The sequence below is a fragment of the Otolemur garnettii genome, unplaced genomic scaffold (genome assembly GCF_000181295.1).
Source record: "Otolemur garnettii isolate 467f Iridium unplaced genomic scaffold, OtoGar3 scaffold00007, whole genome shotgun sequence".
Taxonomy (NCBI): domain Eukaryota; kingdom Metazoa; phylum Chordata; class Mammalia; order Primates; family Galagidae; genus Otolemur; species Otolemur garnettii.
This window is the reverse complement of record NW_003852402.1, coordinates 15,084,406-15,102,553: the sequence shown is the minus strand read 5'-3', so window position 1 is coordinate 15,102,553 and position 18,148 is coordinate 15,084,406. Positions and strand designations below refer to the sequence as shown.

The following is an 18,148-nucleotide window of genomic DNA, read 5'->3' as shown; positions in this document are numbered from 1 at the left end:
AGAGAAGATATTTGGTAGGGCAAACATTTATGAGGAAGAAGAATAATTCTAAAGGAACATATTAAAATAAGATATGTGCTTAGCTACTTACAGAAGGATCTGATGTAGCAAATGAAACACAGTAGTCTAAGTATAATTAGGGTGAGAACCAGCAGAGTCCATGTGGTAGAAGCTGGAAGTGTTAGCAAGGGCCTGAGTGGAGCATATTAGTTTACTAGGACAATAAACCAGTTAAGTTGCATACGTTTCATATTCTGACCTACAACATGAGTTTTTAAAGATTAACATAGATGGTGTTTAACTGGACCTCTTACCCTGGATGAGTAAACGCCAAGCTAGGAAAAATGGAAGAGGGAGGAAAGAACTACCTTACACAATGCAGGATAATCTGGTATTCAGCTTACGGATAGAGACACCACAGTTTTATAAGGCATCCCTATCACAGGCACTTCTTTTTATCTCAGGAGAATCCACATATTCTAGAACCTGCTAACAAATAGACACACAAATATCAAGTCTGAAAAACCCAAGCTTCTACTTGATTTAAACTATGCCTCAAAGATGCATACATACCCAGAATACCCAGCAGATGCCCAACTGATTTTTTGCATGTGTAAAGCGGAGTAAATGTATCTTACGTTGACTTTGATGGTGCCAATTTACCATTAAAGTTGAAGCAAAAGCTAACCTTGAGAATCATCCTAATTGCATGACGTGTGGTGGGCGTTTTACATTGTCTGCCTTTGTGTGCTTTCTAACATTTGCTCTCACTAATAACAACCAATGATGACACTCCGTGAAGATGATCAGTGGGCATTCCAGAGCAGGAATGCAAAGAAGGAAGCCATTCTTTACGTGTATTATGTGTTTGTTGTGCTGTATTCTTCATTAGTCTTAAATTTCTTCTCTCTTTTCACTTTTTTTTTTTTGTTTTTGAGGTTAAAAAAAGATGCCAGAAAGCCAAAGTAGACTAAATTCAGTATAATTCAGAGAACATTTACTAAGCATCTATCTGGAAGACACTGTACTAAGAAGCTGAGGGAGATTCAGAGGTGAATATGACAGTTTCTGCCTTTGGAAAACTCACATTTAGGCAGAGGAAATGGCTGTAATCTATTCTAGAATACAAGTTAGAAGAAAACAGTGACAAAGTGAGATCTATGTTGAACTATAAGCACCTAGTAAAAGGAGTAGTTCATTGTATCTGGATGATTCAGGGAATGTTTCATAGGGAAGGTAGTAGCATTTGTGCTGGTCCTAGATGCTTAAGAGACACTTCATAGAAAAATGGAAAAATGGTCATTCCAGCTGGAAGGAAATTTAATCTTGTAAATCTTTGGTATTCACATACTGCATCTTTCTTCCAAAGAACTCAGGTTCTTTTATTATTATTTGATTAATATGTTATCAAATTTTTTTGTTAAGGAACACAAGTACCTAATAATTACCTAGAATGTTTCTAACCTAATGACTGATAATTCGTTCCCTTTTTACAGTTTACAAAACACTTGCACATACATTCTCTTTCTAGCTTTATAACAAAGTAAGACTAGGACTTCACTTTCCAGAACTCAAGACCTTTGCTCTGTCTACTGTGCTCCTGTGTCTGTCTGTTATAGTAAGTGTTTGCCAGAACACTTCCTAATCATTCTCTCAGCATTGTACTATTGGTTAGTTCCCTCAACTGTCACTCTAGGATGTCCTTCCTGCATTCAACCAGGTCTTTATTGTGCTAAGAGTGTACTGTAGCTTTGTCTGATTAACTTTCCCTTTCACAAACGAAATCATTTTCTTCTGTACCTGAATTGAAAGGCATGTGAGTAAAGGATAGGATTGGAGGTGATGTGGCCAATGAATGGACACTAGACACTTCCTTTTTTCCATCCATAGGAGAGCAGATGAGAAGGACCTGCACCAGGATGGTGGTTAGCATCAGTGGCCCGTACCAAAGCACTTACCAAAGTGATGACTAAGGTTGGTCATGCCAAGTACTGTTACTGAGCCTGGTGTAGGGTACAGATGTTATTCACTAAAAAAATTGCAAAACAACCAATGTAAAAATTAAAATATTTCCACCAGGCCTCCATGCTGGACATAGCCACTGCCTCAGGGAGCTCACCACCTTAGCAGCTCTCTCTCAAGCTAGAGTTCCAAGGATACTGAAGAGATTAGTGCTCAAATATTTTCTTCCCATTGGGTACCAACTGATTTTTTTTTTTGTTTTTTTAATATAAGGATATTTGTGACAGATAGAGATATGAGGATTGGCAGTGCACCTTGAGGTCTGAAGAGTTTGGGAATAATCTGAACCATATAAATCCCATCATGTCTAGCTAATACAGTGCCTTGTACCCTGTGGTTTCACAGTGTGTGCTGAATGAAATAACAAAAACAACTGATCCCCAAATTTAAGAGTCAGGTTTTAGCTCTATAAAAGAACCTATAAGTATGCTATTTCCATTTCTTGTCCAGATGTCATAAAATTCAGGGCTGAAAAGGAATTCCATAGGGTACTTTGGGCCCCAGTTAGCTAATTTAAATTTGGATTATATAATTCCTTTAATATAGAACAGTGGTTTTCATTCGACCCCCAAAGGGGTCGCAACCCACAAGTTGAGAACCACTGATATAGACTGATCACTATAATATATATCAAAGTTAAGCATTGAAGCCTGAGTTACAAGATAATAGAAAGCTTTATTTGCCATTTTTAATGTAAGAGTGGAGGTGGGAAGCGGGATGAAGTATATCTGCTTCTTAACCCCCTGTCTCCTTCTCTGACTTAGAAAAAAATGAGCCCCTTCAACTTAAGCAGGAGATTAGAACAGGATCGTGTGTGGTTAACGAAGTCCACTGTGGCTAATACAATTGCATTTGCCTTAGCTACTACACACTACTATAGTAATTTCGTACCTCCTCCAGAAAAGAGGAGGAAGTGTTGATTGGCTTAAGTTTAAACTAAGCAAGAGAAATAATATTTCAAGTTACAGTTTTGTTTTGACTTCTCTAATCCCTTTCAGTTTCTTCACTGGAACTAGAACTATTGATCAATCCACCAACACACCCTTACTCCATCCCTACTTAAAATGGTCCACTGCTGCCTTTTTGTTTATGTATTCTACCATCAAAATCTATGTTTTAACATTTATGCTTATATAAATAAAAATAAGTGTCCTACCATTTATTTCTTCCTTTTCTCATCTATTCTTTAGCAAGTAATTGTGATTTTTTTTTTTTTTTTTTTGCCAGCCATTGTGTACAATATGGGACATGGCTTTCTTAATAAATGCAGGCACCAAATATAGTAATAGTTCCCTTTAATCCAAAGATTAATTTTAAACTTAACCAAGGTGATTTATTATTGAAAGGTAGCAAATAAATGTAATATTTTTATATAAAAAGGTCAGTTTATATCTCCTTATAAAAATATCAACAACTGTGATTATACTACCTTTGTGATAAATTAGTCATGGAAATGTTTTTGAGATACATTTTAGAAACATGGTCCAATTTTTAAAGCATTGTCAGATCTATTGTAGGTATAAAAGTATAAAGATCTGAATTGTTTCCATCAGGAAATCCTTTAGATCTACACTGTCCAGTATGATAACCACTAGCTACATATGATTATTGAGCATTTGAAATGTGATTAGTCTGAGTTGGGATGTCCTATAAGTGAAAAATACTCATCAGGTTTTAAAGACTTAGTACAAAAAAATTTTAAATATCTCATTAATTGTTTCCCATGAATAACATGTTGACATGATAATATTTTATATATTGGGTTAAATAAACCACATTATTAAAATTAATTTTGTTTTTCAATGTGGCTACTAGAACATTTTAAGATTACATATACATATGGCTTACATTATACAGTATTTTTATTAGATAACACTGCTCTACATCGCTAAAATACACTGTAAGATTGCTTGGAAATTCAATTAAGAGGGCTTGGATCTAGTTTAATATACCATAAAAATGGCAAGAGAGTATTACTTTGAAAAGATTGGTATTGTTTATCTTTAGGTTACAGCAGACCCTTCTAATGGCTGGACACGTCTAAGTAGGATGTCATGCTACCTTTGTGTTGCCTATTGGTAGTTACTGTCCTTTAGATTGGTAAGGGGAATGACCACTTGGAGCTTTTGGTTAAAGCACTAGCTGAAATACTTTTGGCTACTAGAGAAACATCAAATAAGAAAAATCTCCACTAGATGTTTGCTCTCTTTGTTACCCTCTTTCTTTAACTTTTAAGTCTTCCTAATTAGGAAGAACATTAAGAACTACTTTTTCTACTTTATTCAACAGTGTCAGGTGGTCTGCTGACTTTTTATATTCATTTTGTCAATTTGGACAAAAGGTAGAAAAGTTCTGTAAATAAATTAAAGAAATAATAAAGGACATTGTCACTAAAAGATAAAAGTGAATTTTATTCTTCCAGCATTATCCCTAACCTCTTTTCTCTATATTTCCTTAACCATGCTGTTTAATGTGAACTAGATAGCAAACTTTTAGAAGCTTTGCATGCAATCTTCTAACAGAAATGAGAAAAATAATAAAGGACTAATATTAATATATTGCTTTAAGGTTTAAAAAGGGTTTTCATATACATTATCTTCATTGATCCTTAAAACAGTCCTATGAATAGGGCAAGAGGTAGTAAGAAATAAATGTACTAAAGATTAAGTGGCTAACCCAAGATAAATCTTCTAGTTACTGACAGCCACCAGGACTCAATTCTCAGTCTTTAGATGCCACACTGTAGGCTGTTGTCAATCTGATTATTTTTAAATAAGGCATCTAAATTTTAAACAAAAAGCACAAAAGACAGATAGTAAGAATAATTTATCTTAGAAGATTACTAAGATTTGGAGGACATCCATCTTTGCTTTTTCATTCCATAGTTGAGCTCTTCTAAAATGTCATGTCAAGCACTAAATAAATAGTTTATGTTAAAATAAAAAGCTTTATATGAGGGGAACCAGTAAAATTTCTATGATTCTATATTAATACAGGTTTTTTCGTTGTTTTTAGAGAAGAATATGAATATTCCAATAAATTCTTAGACATGTGATCACATTAATAAAATCTAACTTTAAAAAGAGTTTTTCTATGGGACTGTTTAGACAATCTCCAATTACTTTTATAAGGTTGAAGGATATAATGGCATGGACAATACACTATGTTTGTTTATCTTGGGAATGATATTTTTATGTCGCATATTTCACTTTCCCAATTGTACCCAATCCCAAAGCACAATTATGAAGCATTAAGGGAAGGATCTCAGAATTGTTTTTGAAAGATGCAGCCTGAAGACCTCAAATTTGCTGTGGAAAAACCACTAAACCCCTCCTTTCTACTGGGTTAGTGGCTGAATGAAAGATTAGTAACAACTAGTCAGCACTGGGAAGCCATTAGATGAAAGGTGAAAGAAAGATCAGCTCCAACTTAGAGGACATTTTCATAGCTTCTGACTGAACAAGTTAACCAATTCCAAAGGCTATATTATTTCTCAGAGGAAAAAAAAGGTGAAAAGTATTTATAAGAATATCACACATTATTGGGAAATCCATTGCACTTAAGTGGATTATGAGCTATTCTGGTGATGCTAAAACCTTGATACAAGATGCACGCCCAGACATGAATTATGGCAGACTACAGAGTTTCCTTCTTAGGGCTGTCACGGACTTCATGCTAACAGGCATTTTATGAAAAGCTCTATGTTAATTAAAATGCTTTATTTAAGTACTAATTTCTCATCCCATCTTTCAAATGTAAAAAGGAATTAAATATGAAATGGCTTATTTAAAATGTCAGGGTTCTTTTTTCCAAGCCAACCTTACATTAAAAGCAGGAATCCCTGTACCAAAGAAATGGTTCCCAATTATCCTGTCTTGCGTTTTGTTACACATTGTACAAAAGTCAACAAAACAAGTATGTAACAGAACCTGCCTAAATAGCAGCCACCCTCATTAAAAACAGAATTAATCAGGGGGTGATTGAAGAAAGCAATGCCTCATAGATTTACCCCCCTTTTCTTCTTTTCTAATCATAGAACAAAATATGTTACATAAAAGAATCGGAACTATTATGCAGTACTCAATTAGAGGGAGGTGAATAGGTCTCTAACATGCTGTTTTATCAAAAGAGCAGACTGGTGTTTGCATGACTGTTGTTTCATTACAGACCCTGTCATTAATTCCATGTGTCAATACTGCCCTGTAGTACACAGAGCAGACAAGAAAGAAGAGCCCTTGAAAATAAGGGAATGATTTTTGAGTCGTTATCAAGCTAAGTGGCAAGCGGGAAGCTGAAACTCGTATAGGTAAATTCGAAGGGACTCTTGGGAGATCTGCAAGTGGGAAACAAGGATGCATTTTACCAACTGCTTAATTATGTCCTGTTTTTCAACAAGTACACTTGAATTGAATGCTTTGTTTGTGTTGGACAAAAACACGTGCTGAGGCAAGAGTATTCTCTTGCTTCCAGGTCAAGTAAGGTGTTTCATACACATACACATCTGACCTAGTCTGTAATGTGCAATTGGGTATATTAGTATCTGAGCCCCAATATTGCACTGTCTTTTCTGGGAGGAGTCACATAGGAAGCAGACTCCCTAAAAAGTGGGACCTTCTCTAAGGTTCTGAGAAGTCATACAAGGCATCTCCAAGTACCATACTTACAGGGAAATGGCTCAGGAAAATGTTAAAATTTCATCTGGACAAAAAAAAAAAAAATCAGAAAATTTTAAATTTGGTATAAACCCCATAATCTCCCACCACTAGAGCTTTAAGAAAGTATTTTTTGGTTTCCATTAGCAGTCCCAAGGGTTAGGCTGGGGCAAAATAGGGTTTCCTTTCTTGGACGTGCTTTGTCTGTGTCCTCTTGCCTGGCCAAGCCCTTATAGATTTTGGTTCCTTATCGTTTAGTAAGATCAAATTTCTAAATGATGTTTCGTTCCAGTTGAACATTCTTGGAGGCTTATCTCTTCCATGGCCAGATGCCTGATCAGATGAGAAGCCCGCCATGATACTGTCACAGTGCCTAGAATGGGCTCTTTATCCAGTAGACATCACTGTACTTTTTGATACGAGGGCAGTCTTAACTTGTGTTAAGGCCTGTGTATAGCATTGAAGGTAAGTATGAAGGAGTTGTTGCTATATGAATATCTTAATCCTGATACACATATACAGTATCTCCATTTTACCGTGATATGCATATACCTGACAGTTAGCTGTCCTTTTTAGATAGGAACTTCATAACGTAGGACCAGTAACTCTTCATGAAATGGCCTGTTTATTGAGTGCCATGATTGAATATGGATCCTTTGTCACATTGCCATTGCTTTACCTTTGTAATCATTTTAATCATCTGCTGGTAGTTTTGTAGAAAGGGTTTGTGGTCTTGGTGTATACCTGTTACAGTTAGGGAGAGAGCTGTGTTTGCCTCTTAGGTTTAGAATATCTGCATTAGAAACAAAGGCTTAGTAATAATGAGTATGAGTGTCTTAGAAAACCTAGGTTTTTTTTTTAATAGATCAAAATTATTTAGTAACCCAGTACTCAGACTGTTAAAATTAGTGTAGAAATTGGGGATCATCTTGTCCAACCACTCATTTTACAGATGGGAAGACTTATACCCAGAGAGGCAAATGACTTGCCCAAGGACACCTAGCAAGTTAGCAGGGGATCTGAGACTAGACTCTAGATCTCCTAATGCTCCATACATAATAAGCCAAGTCTGTACCAATTAGTGGCTGGGAAATCCAGGCTGTATGGTAAAAAGGGAGCCTGACTTCTACCAGACTATCAGAATAGCTGATGACATTGACTCATTAGAAAATAATTATTGTTTAATTTGAGAATGATGCCTGACAAATGGTCTCTATCACTCTCCATTTATGCTACATTTACTGAGCACCTACTGTATGCTTTGTTGTATAGTAGATACTGACAGATCACAGCCAGATAAGACATGGACTCTGCCCTCAAGTTGCTTATAGTCTAGTACAGAATAAGAAATCCCTAGAAAGCATTATGCATAATTGCCTATGGAATGTTAATAATACCTTTCCTAACTCTGTAAATCATGATGATGAGAGTAAATGTTTTATTCAAAGATACAGCTTTTCTCTTGTTCGTGGTTTAGTCACTAGAAGTCTCATAAGACACCATAACTTTTCTCTCTGTGAAAATGCAACAAAATTTAGTTCACAAACACACTTACTAGGATCTGCTATTTGTAAGGTACTGTGCTAGACACATAGGGATATGAAAATTGAATAATTGAGGTCTAGAACATACTTTCTGTTTAATATATCAGAGCAGTATTGTTTCATAGCTTTCAAACTTTGTAATGATAATTTTTAATATCTTTTAAAGTGGGGGGGGCAGCTTTTGAAATAGAAGACAAAAATACCTCTGTACTCAAATCCAGACTTGTTAGCCTAGGGTTCAATGTCTCGATTCAGATCCTCTTTTATAACCCATATCTCTTTTGAGCTTTCTTTTTCCTTTACCTCAGCTCAGCCAGCCTGCTTGCCAGTCCCTGCACACAACTAACTCTTGCTTCTGTGCCTCTGCTTGACTAATTCTGCTCTGGGATGGCTTTCTGCCCGTGAATCCATGTCCATCATTGCCATAGAGTCTGGCCCCAAGCCCCTCTACTCCAAGGAGCCTGTGGTTGACGGCCCTGTCTCCTGTGTCCCTCCCACATGTGCATAGCCCATATGACTGGTAAAGGAACATTTCTGTGGTGTTCATTAAAGCTTCCCATTCTTTGTCCATATCTTGCTGGTCTAGATACAGCAGAATATAGATGAAACAGTCTACTATAACCAGGTCATTTACCAAGACTTCTAGGAGTGAGTCTCTCTGTATTTCAAAGATTTTATTTTGGTATTTTTGAGCTGCTATTTGTAGGAGAGGAAGAAGATTAGAAAAGTTAGGTGAGATTATAAGAAACAAGCCTGGGGTCCATAAGGAAAAACAGTTATACATCTCTAAATGATCCTCTCCTTCTGCTCCCAAACAGGATAAGAAATCTCCTTTACACCAATTTTGAATCCAATAAGGCTGTATTGACAAACTGTCAAGCTTAAGGAAAGCAGGGCTCTGCCTGTTAATCATCTCAAGCTTGTTGATTCTGCTGTTCTGTAATTCTTTCAATATTGTTTAATGTGTGTGTGTTTTATCTTCTGAACTGACTAAAAGCTTCTTGAGGACAGGGACCATGTCTTTTATTTGCTTCTGCATATTCTTTCCCTCATTTATTCCTTACGAGCATGTTCTATAAGCACATAAGGAACAGAAGTTGCAGCTTATGCGTTCCAACTACATTCCAGTCTAATGTTACACAACACACTTTATATGTATAATAGCTTTTTGCCTTCATGACAACTTAGTGAGGTAGGTATTCCTATCCTCATTCTACAGATGACTAAATTGAAATTCAGAGAGTTTACGGTCTTACAGCTAATGAGTAGTGGGATCCAGAATTAGGTCTGTCTGACTCCAAAACCTGTCTGTGCTTTTCAGTAATGAATATTTAAGAGTCTTTCATATTACACAGACTCTTTGATCTACATTATCAATATTACTACTGCTACTGTTACTCCTCACATCATCACCAAGAAGTAGGTAGAGCTAGCATTATCATGACCCCCCGTGTCACAGATAGGGAAACTGAGACTCAGAGACCTGTCCGAGATCACTCAGCTGGTAAGTGGAAGAATCAGGACTTCAGACAGACTTCCTGACTCTAGATCTTTTTGTTCCTTCCATGACATCACATTGCTGCCTTAATTCATTTGCACAAATGCATGATTATGTGGCCAGTTTTCACTGACACTTTTCCTACAGAACTGTCCATAAGCCCAGGCATTACATGGAGCCATGTGGAAAAGAAAACAATTCATACCTTCAGAAGGGCTTCCATTTTAATGGAGGGGTGATGCAAAGCACCCCCAAAAAATGCTTGAGAAGACTAGTCCACAAGTGAGGATTAAAATATGGAGCCCTTTGTTCAGTAAATTTGGACTGAGGAGTAGGGGTGAAACCAATAGACTTATTTGAAAATATTCCTCCTGGATTTAAATGAGAAAGTGCTTCATACAAGCCAGTAGCTAGCCCCAGAACCATCCTGTTAACAAAGTCTCTGGGTGATGGTCTGTGTAGCCAGCAGTTCATCGCTTTCATTGGTGGAATCCCTGTAGCTCCATCTGCCAGTCCTACTTCTCCCAGTCCTTGCTCAGCATCCCCTGCCTCACCTCACTGTGCCCTTTGGACCTCTGGCCTTTGTTATCTTTCAGATGTTTCATTCCCAGCAGGTTGTCCCCCTTCTCCTTTTGCATCACTTATTATGTGTAATGTACGGTATCACAAGTCCTTCAGCACATCCCAACTAGGAAATATGTATTATAAAGTATAGATACAGAGTGTGTATGCTCTCCACTGAACATTTCTACCTGACTGCCATGCACCTCAAGCTCTTTGTATCCTGAAAAATATCAGTGTCTCCTTATCAACTCTACTCCATCTCCTGTGTCCTGGCCTCACACAGTAGGGCAAGTAGGTCATCTGAGCTGGAGCCACAGAGACACTCTGCTCCTTATTCTCCTTTACCAGCCCCTTGCCCTTCCCATGGGTCTTCTGCTCAAGCTCATAAATGTTGCCTTCTCTTCCACGACCTCAATTTTAGTCCAATTCTGTCCCCCCACACATACAGTATTAGGTCAATCTCCTAACGAATTGTCTCTCTGCCACCAGTTCCAACGTATCTGTCACACTGCTGTCAGAGGTACTTTCTTATAAAACAAACCTAACTGGCCACACTTCGTGGGGCAAAATCTAAAGCTCCTTATTTTGACATTTAAAGACACTTGACTGATGGATCCCACACGACCCTTGCAGCCTTAACTCTTCTCACTCCCAAACCCAGGGCCCTTTCCTGACTTAATGAGAGAAGAGATAGAAAAGATGATCTGACACAATCCAGAAAGGTCTATAAAGTCACACAAATCAGTGGGACCATACAGAGCTCATCACACAGGTCTCGTTTGCCTGGAATGCTCTGTGCCCTCTGCCCAGTGCAGGACCCTCATTGTCACCTCCCTGATGCTGCCTTCCCCAGGCAGTTGGGGCAGTGCTTATCTCAGGAGCTGCCACGGTTCTTTGTTAATAATTCTTTCATGGCATTTACCCCATTATGTTCTAAGTTATTTTTTATATACAATAGAACCTCCACAGTTGATCGCCTCCCTACACTGACCACCTAATTAAGTTGACCAAATTTTCATAGACCAGACATATACCATATGTACGTGTCAGTACAGTGGGCCTAGTTCCTTATGTTGACCGTCTCTGTATGTTGACCAGTTTGTTACAGTCCCTTGGGTGGTCAACTTACAGGAGAAGTTCTGTATTTGTTTTACCTGCTCCTAAAGGGCAGCAGCTATGTCCAGTCTTCCTTTTCTTCACAGTTCCTGTCACATAGTTATTAAGCAGACATTGAACACGTGAATTCACAGTACTTCTCCAGAGCAGTCAGAGCAAGGATTCAGGAGACCCATGTCCTAGGTCCAACACTACCACTAGATAAGTGACCTTGGGTAAGTCACTCAGTCTCCTTTATTAAAGAAGGAGGTTGGACTAAATGATCTCTAAGGCCCCTTTCAACTTCAAGTTCTGTGATTCTGACCCCATTTCTTGGATCAGGAAACACAATTCTTCCTTCATAGCCTCCAGGAGCCTCAACTGCCAGCCATCTACATTTACCAAATAGATTTTTCAAACTCTTAGAAACTGGGCTTCTGGAGCTATCCACAGCTGCCCGATTAGGCTCCTGTTGGCTTATCCAGTGATCACCGAGCTGTGCTCACCCCTCCCAGGAGGCTTCACTGTGTCCATAGCTCTGTTGTGTGGCTGCCCCTTCCCAGGAGGGAGATCTTCTTTGTGCTGGCCTTAGGGACAACTGCAAGGGGCCAGTCATGTCCATCAATCCAAATCCCACAACATCATAGCTGCTGCCATATGGGTTCTTAGTTACAGACATGTTCTCATGATACCCATTTCTGTGAGAAACAAGCAGTTCATGGGGCTCTTCAAGGCCACTCTTAAGTATGCTGCTGACCTTTTAGGGGTGGGAAGATTGGAGTTAGCACTAAACAGGTATGTTTGCCATAATCTCCATGTAATAAATAAGAGCCTACGAAAAGATTAAATAAATCTTTCCTAATGCTTTTTGATTGGCTTAATCAATAATTAATCATCTTTAGATGAGGCTGTAACTTGTGGAGTAGATATAATTGGATTAGCTGAAAAGAAGCAGTTGGGGAGCTTTGAAGAGATTAAAATGGCTGTCAATCCTGTAATTAAACTGCCACAAACAAAAGCAATGGTGTTTTTTCAAAAAGAAATAAAGAGTGAAAGAGAGAGAAAGAAGGAAAGAAAAGTCATAGAGAAAGCCGGGGAAGGCCAACTAATTTAAAATGAATCAACAAGTACTTATGTGTTGTACTCTAGTGAGAGATTGTAGAGGCAAAATCAAATCTGATGGACTTAACTCCATGGATGAAATGCACATAACTAATCAGCCATTTAATTGTAAGCCTCAGCCACTGGGGCAGGTGAGATTTTGGCAGCTTCAACTTCACTAAAACAAAATGAATCCAAAAAAGGAGAAAAGATTAATTATTTAAAACAGAAGAGACCTGCTCCTTGTCCTGAGCCCATTTAGACCTTGACTTTTCATACTTTTAATTGGCTTAGTAGGTTTGGCCTGTGTGAATGAAGTCTTTTATCTCCCTCTTTTTCTTTCCATGCCCCTTTCATCTTTCCTATTACGAACACACAGAGAGAGCTTGAGGGAAAATACTTTGGTTTTTAAAGACTTTTCTTTTTAAAAGGATGTGGATTGGGGTGGAGGGAGGGGTATGTGTGTGATGCTGGTGAATACTTTTTTTTCTCTCTCTTTTATCTCCTTTTCCAGAGAGGAGTTGCTTAAACCAATGGGACTAAAACCTGATGGGACAATAACGCCTTTGGAGGAAGCACTCAACCAGTACTCCGTCATCGAAGAGACCAGCTCTGACACAGACTAAAAGCATCACCTGCTCAACTCTCAATATTGCTTTTATCAGCATCTTTTCTCTGTAGCTCCAGGGGAATCTATTCTCTAAAACATTTATGCCCTTGCTTTGGCTAGAAAACACATTAACTGGTTTACTCATTGAGAATCCAGCATATTTAAAAGATGATCCTGTGTTTTTTTGGTGATACTGAGGCATTCATACCGAGCTGCAGTTAGACAGAGTTACAGGGCTAGAAGCAGAAAAACCAATCCATTTCATCAGGATGGAACTAAAGGATTTTATTCTATAAAGCAGCCCTGGTTGGATCTGGCAATTCTGTTTGCCAAGATTCTTAGCAGAAGATTTAGCATGTCCTTTCTCCCTGTGTGAGCTGCCCCTTCTCAATCTCTGCAGCAGCCAGAAGCACGTGAGAAGCAGAGTGAGCTGGTAAATAAACCCTGAGGCAAGTGACTCCTTAGATCAGGACTGACTAGATGGAAACAAAGCAGCTGCTCCATAAAGTAAGCCCCACTCTTCATATCCATTTTGTATAAATGTGTAGAAACAACACACGCACACACAGCCCCAGACTTAACAAATGACACTCTAAAGCGTGTGTCAGTTATCTAAAACTTCAGAATACATTTCTCCCTGTAAAGAGTTATAAATGATGGTTTAGTTCCCAGGCAGCTACACATGCCTATTCATTCCCTAACGTACCTGAACACTAGTACCATAGAACTGAACCACCGTCTGTGTCAGTGCAAGGGAGTGTGCATTCTGAGGTGTGGCCCAGGGTGCCAGGAACACACATGGCCTCCATCCCAGCAGAGAGAGTGGGACTTCTGAGCAGTGCCAGTTCTCTTGTGGTCTCTGCCAGGGGTGGGGAGGCAGCAGCACCCATCTGTACATAGAAGAGGCCATTTACGTGTCTCTTGTCTCAAATCGGGGACTGTGTTTGCTGGTCAGTGTGTGTTCTGCCTTTCTACCCTATGTGATCAGTTTAATAGTAACTTTATTTATTTAAAAAAGAAAAAAGAAACACGTAGTTACTGCTAAACTGATTAAGGTTATTTTTACTTTTAGAATTGGTCCTATGAAGAAGTAGAAACTGAATCATTCAGTAGACAGTGAGCCTAGCTGATCAGTGGCTAAAGTTGAAAAGGGGTTGATTTCCTCTATATGTATGTATGTATGTGTGTGTATTACATATATATACATATATACATAGATAATGTGCTTAACCACTGCCTTTTAAAACTTAAAATTAAATAAAACATTGGGGTTGATTCAATTTAGCCATCTGCGTGTGTTTCTTTATAAATACATGGGCTAAACAATACTATTTCACAGTTGATGCTGTTTTGAAAGTACTTTTACATCTGTTATCTCACTTATAATAGGTAAATTATGTGAAGTATTAGTGAAAATGTCATTTATCCAGAAGTTACCTCTCTGTCAAAGCAACAAATCAGGAATTTTTAAAGGCCTTTAAAGCTGCCAATAAAGATGTCACAGTTTCTTGAGATTTACTCATAGGAGAGATCGTCAAGAATATCAACTTTTAGCCTCTGTACTAAAATCTGCATACACTTCTAGCATGTTTAGTTATCTGGCTTTTAAGCTCACAAAACAGTAGCAAAGAAGGAGGCTGCTAGATTGATTGGAAGAGTAAAAAATATTATTCAAGGCATAGCAAATCTGAGACTCTCTTTTTACCAAAGGATATTCTAGTTGACCTAGGAAATGTGTGTATAGCAGTATGTTCCACAGACTAATTCTCACAATGATGACCCTGCATTTCTTTAAAAGAATAGAATACTTTTTTTTAAGGCTAAGAAGAATATAATTCATTTCATAATTTTCATCCAAAATAGTTGAGGGAGAGGTTGTGAGTGTCCTATGTTTTAACAAACAGCAAATAAAATGACCCCTGGCAATTCATAACTTTATGTAAAAAAAGTTTAGAAAAAAGAATTTAAGTATTTTTGTTACATCATTCTACAAATGCATTTTTGAAGTATTTTTATAATTTCTACAAATAGCTTTGGCATGAGCGTCAGCTTACCTAAATGAAGACATGTTTAACAAAAAACCATCTTACCAGCTTTATGCAGCGTTTAAACAGTCCTGTTTAAGTAGCTGTGCTCTTCTGCTTTCAGTGAGTTGTTCCATTTTGTGTTTCTCCACGCTAAGCACTAAGCCTCGCGTTTGAAAAGAGTGATTTGTGGGGGGGAGAAGATGAGAGCAAGCTCATCCTTCATCTTTCACATGGGAAGAGAACTAACCTCTGTTGAGTGCAACTACGTGCTGGGCTTTTCGTGTATGTTATCTCATGGAAACTCACTCTCATGTAACAGATCCTCTCCAGAAAACTACATAAGTTACCCCATGTCACAGTAAGGAAGAGTCCAAGATGGTGGCCGAGTCCCAGCATCACTCCTCTTCCTCGCCCTCTGCACTCCTGGGCCCACACTGTGCCTCTTTAGGGCTCTGCAATGCTGGGAACAGAATGGGGTGGGGAGGATGGTCATCCTCAGGCCATTTTAAGCAATAACTATTCAGCAGTTTAAAGAACTTTTTCAGCAGGAAAGTGACCTGGAGTGAAAGTATGAGTGGGAAACTTGCCCCATTGGCACTAGATTGCAGATGAAGACATGAAATCCTTCAAGATAGGCCAGAGACCAAGCCTGCAGGTTGGCCCCTCTACCCACCACAGGGTACAGAGGAGTGTCCTTAAGGTATTGGAGCTGCTGCTGTAAAGGAACAATCACCAGACCTTTGTGACCCTTTCAGCTGCTCAGTGGTCCTGGGAAGCAGGCAGGGCAGGTGTTATTATCCCTCCTTTGTAAGTGAGGACATAGTCTGAGGCAGTACAAGTGACTCTAAATACACCCTCAGTGCCACATCAGTCTTGCCGCCTCCTAGGACTAGGAGGAGTCACCTGTATTGACTTTCTCCCCCCACCCCCAATTATAAAAGTAATATATGTTCATTTTGTGGAAGGTTTGGAAAATGGAGAATAAGAAGATTAATAACTTACCCAAAATACCACCGTCCTGAGATAATCACTGTTAATGTTTTAGTGTATTTCCTTCCTGTATTTTTTCTATGCATATATAATTTATTTTACTACAAGATTGGGATCATGCTGTATTTACAGATTTGTATCCTGCTTTCTTCTTTAACATTGTGAGCATTTTCCCATGTCAATAAATATTCTTCAAAACTTAATGGCTATCTTATATTCCATTCTATGAATTGTGGCAAACGCTGCTAATTGCCTATCCAATATTCTTCCTAACAGAAATAGTCACGACCTGTACTCCACCTAACAAAGAGAAAGGTGTTTGCTGCCTTTCTGGAAGTGAGCCTCGTTAGCATTGAAGAGCTACAGGAACCAGGAATGGCACCAGGAGCAGACTTGCAGCGCCTCCAGCACCAGTCCTCAGAAGCTTCAGCTGCACAAACCATAACACAGCTAGATTAAGTACCCAGATAACTAGTTTAGTCAAGGAACCATTTAAAGGTAGTGAGGAAGCCAGATGGCTTAGAAAAGTTTGCATGTAAAAAAATAATAATAAGCTGTCAACCATGCTTAGTATACAGTCCAGGTACTGGCATTAATTTTCTTGGAGATATTATTCACTGTGGTTTCAGAGGTGGAGAGGAGTGTACAGAATAGGGAGTGATGTGTCATTCTTCCAGGAAAAGCAAGGCTACGCTTGTCAGAACTATTGGATATGTAATGAGCACAATGCGAACAAATGAGCAGGGCTGGCCAGATGCAGTGGCTCACACCTATGATCCCAGTGCTTTGTGATGCTAAGGAGGGGCACTCTGGAGCCCAGGTGTTCAAGATCAGCCTAATACAGCAAGACCCCATCTCTTTAAAAAACAAACAACAACAAAAAAAAACAACAGGTGTGGTGGCATGTACCTATAGTCTCAGCTACTTGGGAGGCGGAGGCTGAGGAGGTCACTTGAGCCCTGGAGTTTGAAGCTGCTGTGAGCTTTGATCATGTCACTGCACTCCAGCCTGGGTGACAGAGCAGGAGCTTATCTCTAAAACTAAAAATTAATAGTGCTGTAGGAACACATGGGTGAGGAAGGAAGCGATCTGTAATAACTAAGAAGAAAAGGAAACTGAGGTTTCCAGAGAGGACTTAAAGAGATGTGACTTGATGTCCTGCTGAGTCCCCACACCAGGTCTTTGAGGAACATCAGAGCAGCCTTTCTTACAGAGGAGGGCTAGGAGGAAATAACTTCTCCAGAAGCTGAGGCACATCGTGGACAAGGAACACACTGTCCCATGCATCTAAAACTGTTAAGTCACGCAGCATCCTCATGAGTACCGAGCAGTCACTGACTGTAAGAGGCCATTTACAAGTCAATCCGTTTCCCCCACCCATTTACCCTCCCTAACACCATTCTGTTCCCCCTAAGCAGAATTACTTATACTCATCTTCCCCCTCCCCTCTAAAAGGCGTGTATAAAAATATCAGTGTCCCACCGGGATGTTGGGTAATCACTCTGTGAATGTCTCCATGTGCAAGGTATATATCCTTTCTCTTACTAATTTACCTTAATTGTGAGTTGATTTTTTCAGCAAACTTTCAGAAGAAAGGGCTGAGTTTCCCCTCAGCTCTACAGCAGGAAGGAAAGGGAAGAGAGGGAAAGCCATCATCAACCAACCTCCATTTCTCACCTCCAAGTTCTCAAGAATAATAACAAAATGTAGTAAGTACTTTATGACAGATGATGCACTTAAGAGCTTTGTACGATTAACCTCACAACAACCTTATGGCATCCCACCGTTTCTACTCCTGATTTACTGTTGGCAACTGGAGTCTGAGAAGCTTAGGCCACATAACTAGTTAGCAGTAGGTCTGGGATCAGAAGCAGGCAGACCCTGAGCCATGCTCTCTACCCAGGAAAAGGGGCTGACTCCGTCTTTTCTTCCTGCATCTCCATCTAGGGAGACTTTCTAAGTATCCCTCAATCCCATTTCATCTCTAGTTTCAAATTTGAATGTCTTAGAAAACTGTCTAGCCGAGTACGTGGGAAAGTCAAGAC

At 39.0% G+C, this 18,148-nt stretch overlaps 1 protein-coding gene across 4 annotated transcripts in view; it reads left to right on the top strand.

Annotated features, from left to right (window-relative positions):
- RIC8B (RIC8 guanine nucleotide exchange factor B) overlaps positions 1-16,301 on the top strand; it is a 108,837-nt gene extending 92,536 nt beyond the window's left edge. For 2 of the 4 annotated variants that reach the window (XM_003783277.3, XM_003783276.3), the window contains one exon: positions 12,991-16,301. In XM_003783277.3, coding sequence (XP_003783325.1) covers positions 12,991-13,102 — 112 coding nt within the window. In that variant the 3' untranslated portion in view covers positions 13,103-16,301. Of the gene's footprint in view, positions 1-1,890; positions 1,975-6,189; positions 6,501-6,966; positions 7,140-12,990 lie in introns of those variants that run through there. The other 2 variants (XR_002771640.1, XM_023509367.1) reach the window with 2 other exon arrangements.
- The last annotated feature ends 1,847 nt before the right edge of the window (positions 16,302-18,148 follow it).